This window comes from Misgurnus anguillicaudatus, chromosome 23, assembly GCF_027580225.2.
Source record: "Misgurnus anguillicaudatus chromosome 23, ASM2758022v2, whole genome shotgun sequence".
In the NCBI taxonomy this organism is placed as follows: domain Eukaryota; kingdom Metazoa; phylum Chordata; class Actinopteri; order Cypriniformes; family Cobitidae; genus Misgurnus; species Misgurnus anguillicaudatus.
In genome coordinates, this window is record NC_073359.2 from 25,365,343 (window position 1) to 25,371,498 (window position 6,156).

The 6,156-nt window shown below is 35.8% G+C and overlaps 1 protein-coding gene across 1 annotated transcript in view; it reads left to right on the forward strand.

The window, feature by feature from the left end:
* The window catches only part of insrb (insulin receptor b), a 73,810-nt gene extending 68,312 nt beyond the window's left edge, over window positions 1–5,498 (forward strand). The window contains exons 20-21 of the mRNA XM_055218579.2: window positions 102–236; window positions 949–5,498. Coding sequence (XP_055074554.2) covers window positions 102–236; window positions 949–1,303 — 490 coding nt within the window. The 3' untranslated portion in view covers window positions 1,304–5,498. The remainder of the gene's footprint in view (window positions 1–101; window positions 237–948) is intronic.
* Window positions 5,499–6,156: the final 658 nt, after the last annotated feature.

Below are 6,156 nucleotides of genomic sequence, written 5' to 3' on the forward strand. Positions count from 1 at the left end.
AATATTTGAAGAAACCAAAGACTGAATGCATCTCCCAGGATTCACTAAATGTTCAGTCCATCTGTCAATACTGTAATATTCCCTTCTTGTGTTGACTTCAGGTCTTTTGGAGTGGTATTATGGGAAATAAACACGCTTGCCGAGCAGCCTTACCAGGGACTGTCCAACGAGCAGGTCCTTAAATTCGTCATGGACGGAGGATACTTGGACAGACCAGAGAACTGCCCAGAGAGGATGTAAGTATGAGAGAATATCTTGTCATGAACTTTCAAGTAGGTGTAGGTAGGGTTTTCAAAATTCTGGGGAATTTCCTTTCCAAGGGAATGAACTTTCAAGTAGGTGTAGGTAGGGTAAGTAGGTGTATAAATTCATGGGAATTAATGGGAATATATGTGAATTAAAGGGAATATGTGTGAATTAACAGGAATATATGTGAATTAATGGGAATATATGTGAATTAACGGAAATGTGTGAATTAGCGGAAAATATATGTGAATTAACGGGAATATACGTGAATTAATTGGAATCTATGTGAATTAATGGGAATAAACGGGAATATATGGGAATTAATGGAAATATATGGGAATTAACGGCAATATATGGGAATAAACAGAAATATATATGGAATTGACGGGAATATATGACGTGGTAATTAACGGTAATATATGTGAAAAACAGGAATGTATGTGAATTTATGTGAATATATGGGAACTAATGGTAATATATGGGAATAAACAGGAATATATATGGAATTAACGTAATATATGGGAATAAACAGGAGGAATATATATGGAATTAACGGGAATATATGGAAATTAATAGGAATATATGGGAATTAATGGGAATAAACTGGGAATATATGGGAATTGCCTATAACCTACTGTATGCGATTTCGGACGCAGCCTTTCTTGATGTTGATGGTTTGTCTGGTTTGTTTTCTCTCTCTAGGCACAACCTCATGCAGATGTGTTGGCAGTACAACCCCAAGATGCGGCCCACCTTCCAAGAAATCATCGAGATGATGAAGGACGACCTGCATCCGAGCTTCCAAGAGGTCTCCTTCTTCTACAGCGAGGAGAACAAACCGCCGGAGAGCGAGGATTTCGACATGGACTTCGAGAACATGGAGAGCATTCCACTGGACCCTTCATCGTGCTCCCAAAGAGAGGAGAGCCTCAGCAGTAGAGACAACGGCCCTTCTGTGGGCCTACGGGGCAATTACGAGGAGCACGTGCCCTATACGCATATGAACGGTGGAAAAAACGGGCGAATATTGTCTTTTCCCCGATCGAGTCCGTCCTAACGTTTAGCCTTTTCTTTCGTTTTTAAAAAGGACGATTTATTTTTGCAGAGGCCCTCAAAGAAATAAACGATACGAATCTCAGGTCTTTTTTGTTGTCGTTACCTTCTCGTCAGTACACTTGCATGGTTACGAGGATGCAGACTTTTCCCCCGTCAGAAACGCAGATCTGCTTTCCGATTTTACACTTTTACGCCAAGTTTCCAAGACGGCTTGGTGTGGGGGGAAATAGAAACTGTGAACGTGACTAAATCAACCAGAAAGCTGCTTCGGCTACATCACCTCAATCAACTTCCTTTTCCCTTGGATGCTTATTTCCCGTTCCTGTTTTTTTTTTGATGGAAATCTTTTAAGATAGTGGCCTTTTGTTACGTGGCCTATGAACACATTAAGGAGTCTATTAATGCGTGATCATTTCACAAGAACAATGACTTCATTGTGGAACTGTACGATGGCATATATTCTTTTAGAACAAACATTTGTTTTCATTGGGGAATTATTTTGTCCTGACTTCACCCGGATGTTATTTGCGTACGGATGAATGAGTTTTAATTTATTTGCGTTATGTTTGATTTACACTTTTCTCTGAGCTTTTTACTCCTGTGTCCTTTATACCGGCTGAAGGATATTTAACAGTTACGAATCGGACGGGATTTCTTCAGACTGACCAATAGCTGCTGCTACTGCATATATAGTGGGTATTAAATATATACACACAAATTTATATATATATCTATATAAAATATTGATTGGTATCATCAGTATTTTAAATGTTCACGACATCTGAACTTTTGTACATAATTCTATTGTCTTTTCTAATGTTTTTCATCAGAGGCTTTGATTATACGATATTTTTTGCAAATAGTGTCTCTTTTTTTTAATGCGTTGTTTTTTATGTCTAACCAAAAAGAAAAGTGCATTACCGCGCAGGTCGAATTGCGTCGATATTCGACATACAGAGGGGGAGCATTTTTTGTTTGGTGGGAACGTTTAAATTCAAAAATTGAAATTTAACTGAAATAAATACTAAATTTACGCTAATTAGTTTCTTTTGATTAAAATTCAGGTTTGCCCTGAATTTTATCCTTGGAATTTTGTCTGGTGTAGTAGCGAATGTTTTGGGAATGGAGTTAGTGGGACATAAAAGTTTGTCTTGGGCACGTTTGGCGGTTAACCTGGATTTTTAGGCGTAAAAATTAAAGTTCACTTCTAAGGAATGCTAATTTGTTAGTTGTTAACAGAAAGTAAATTTGCATTCTTTAGTTGCATATATCAAAAATATTGGACGATATTTGAAACAAATCAGTCAATAGCTTAAACATCTAGTTTGAAGTACTTGTTAAGTGTAGTTTGCATTGTTTATTGTCGGTTCGTTTTGCCTTTATTGCAAATAGCCTTACGCTTTAGTTCTGAATAAGGGAAATCATAAAAGACAACCAGGACAGAAGTTTGAGAACTTTATTTTCAACTTTTCCTCTAAATCCCCTTCACTAAACGGAGGAAGCACTGCTCATGTTCACAGCTAATTTCTAATTTCTCCACTTCGTGCCTTCTCTGATGGCAAAATATGAATTACGTTTTTACTGGACTCTCTTGGTCGTCATCAAAAATGTGCACATTTCATGTATGTGTGCGTGTTTGTGTTCATGTATGTATGTATATTTATTTGTTGGTGGTTTTGAGAAAAATGAGACGAAACAAGGATAAAATTTCTGCTTTTCGGATTTTGAACGTTTTCGCTATTTCACGTTTTGTTTCTCGACAATACTCTCAAGACGTTATTGCGTTAACATGATAAAAATGTTCCCTTTCTCTGTCTTACCAGATTTGCTTTGGGTGTGTACATATCAGAAAGATTATAAACCTAGTACTACGTACAGTACACCACTACGAAGTGGTATTTTTCAAACATTTTTTGCTGTAGCATTTAACAGACATCTTTACAGTTTTTCCTACGTAACAAGATTACCATATCTTCGAAAAGGCAGATATTGATATTTTATTTATTTTACGATCCTCGTAATTATGTAAATCCCAGCTAGCTTTTATTACAATACTTTAAGGCGGGTAAAACTTTCGTCATTTTAGGTGTTTATTCTTTGAGACAGCTGGATAGGTCGAACATGCGGCATGTTTATTAGTGCTAATATCTTTCTGTTGGTTTTTGGACACAGTCTACCTCAATATGTTGTTAGAAATGTATAAGAGCCGTGTTGCATCTCTTTGTAGTTATTACAGTTTCTCGGACCGATTTGGTTTGTTTCGGGGCACGCTGACCGGCGAAAACCACACCTCTGCAATTCTCAATTCGTCCACTAGTTTAAAATCTTCGCGATTTCAAAAAATGACGAATGTTTTTATTATTATTTTAATTTTCCCTTTGCTTTGGGAAGCTTTGAACCCAAAGATTCCTTTTGACGGGTCCTTTTTCGAGTCAGAGCCAGGTTATTCGCTTAAAAATTGTACGATTATCGAAATACCGTAGTATTTCTAACATAAAAATATGCCTATATTTATTGTATAGGATGTGCTCACTGATCAGGTATTATGGGGTATTATTTCCTCGACTTTAAAAAAGCACTTATTTAAATTATAAAATTTATCTTTATTAAAGCCACTGTTCATGTCCTTGATGTTTTCTGATTTAAGCCGAAACAAACTTTTGTATTGTTGGGAAACGAATGTTTTAAATCGCCACTGAATCACAGTTTTTGACTCGAAAGCTCCCACAAAACCTCCTTTCATCGGCTATATAGCTGTAGTGTAGCTGTAGGTTTTGTGATTTGCTTTGTGGATATCTTACAGAAAAAGGTCCGATCTCTGTTGCCCCAAGTTCAAGGCTCAACTGCAGAAAATCTATTCACTGTTCCTTTGTGTTTGTTTGTTTGCTCCAAATGTGATTTTTGTCAATGTTGTGTCTTTTATTTCCCATGTGCATCTGTGTTTCTACTGTGAATTTTTCTATCAATGCCATAGTTTATAGTACACACAGACTTTATCTGCCTCTCCTTTCACATGCATCTTCTTCATAGATTTCTGGACAATCCTATGTGCCATAGAAGAAAGTTATATCCTCAGGGGGGTGAGGTTTAGGGTTTCGTTTCTTTTTGGAGGAGCATCAATTTTTACCGCTAGCATCTGCAAAACCAAACAGAAACTGCTGAAACACATTTGGATGCAAGCTGTGCGTTTTAAAGCATGTTGCATATTTCGTTTCGGGGAATAGATCGAATGCCCCCTGGTGGACAACCAATGCTTGTCTATGGCTTTGATCCATAGTGCCTTGCACAAACCTTAGTATCCTCCAAGCCAACAAACTTTACCCATCTTCAGAGTTATAAACCAACCTGTTGTACAAATGTGTTTTTTCAATATATATACAGATAACCTTAAAGGTTAACACATCTTTTGCTGAGTTATTACTGTATTGGTGTACGTGAATGATTTTCTTGTTCATTTGTTTGTTTCCATTTTCAATTAAGCTGAACCTGCCTTTACTTTTTGCTCCGGCTTGTGTGCGCTCAACAAACCGCTCGGATAGATTCAAATCCAAAACAATTTTGGCAGCTCCCAATGTAAAAAAAATAAATAAATAAAAAAGAAGAGAGTATAATTTTGATAAATACTGTTATGCTTTCGCATAAACCCAAGTAACGTAAAAACAAAATCGGCGAGCTAGAAAACGGCAGGTTGAGCACAAGGCATTGTATGTGTTTTATTGTTTTTAAAAGGAAAAAGTATTACACTTAGAGATATTAATTTCTATTTTTTTAGTCGAAATAGGGAGGGCAAATTTAATTACTTTTTTGACTGTAAACTTTTACTATTCATGTACATTACGGATTTAACGTTATCAATGTATATAGTTTTCTTTTCAATGAAAGTGTAATGTCTTTTGTTCACGACGTTACGCTGTGATTTAGAGATATAAATGACAATGAATTTATCGGATGAGAACCGTTCGGCGTTTGACCTCAAACGTTCTTTGTACGAACTTTTGCATTGTTGTTTTATTTGTTCGTTTATTTTTTTCATGTACAACTACTTGTTTGCCATCCAAGAAATGATTGCATATCATTTGTCTGCATTTTGTATCTGTAAATTGTCTTTGCTTTGTATAATGCGGAAAATTGGCAAATTCATAAAGGTGACGTTCAAATAAACAATTGTTTTTCAATGTGAAAACCGTAAAAGACCACTGCAGTTTCCTTACAGATTTTTTTGCGTAATTATAAGCTACATCTTAAATGAACTTACTATAGGATTGGGTTTAAGGTTGGGGTTAGTTTTGGGGTTGGGTTTAGCTGCATGTAATCATGCATAATTTACTGTTAATACTAGGGCTGTCACAATGATTGAATAATCGTCTCACCGCAATTATTTGACCTCATCGCAATGATTTCAGATCACCGCAATGATTGCATATCTCTCTAAAAAACACAAGGGGGAGCTGCAGCGCCTGTATAAACGAGACAGTATCATGGCGCTCCTTAACTGACAGGGTAACAAGATACATTGCAAAGCCATTCAATATTTTGAAAAAACTGCCGTAAAGGAAATGCTGCAAAACTTTGATAAACAGTAACATGTGGTCCATTACTAATATGACCTTAGTAGGATTAACTACTATTTAAGGCTGGTTCTGGTATGGTCAGATTATTTTTTTGATGCATTTTTATTTTTAGTTATTTTTCAGACACTTTATTGTGTTTATATCTTTTATTTTATTTGTTTTTTAGTTTTTGAAAGATATATTCATTAAATAATTACTTTTAAATATGTGATATGTGTATTAATATTAACTGCCAAAAAAATGATTTCATGAACAAACAAAAAAAGTATGAGAATTAAATGTC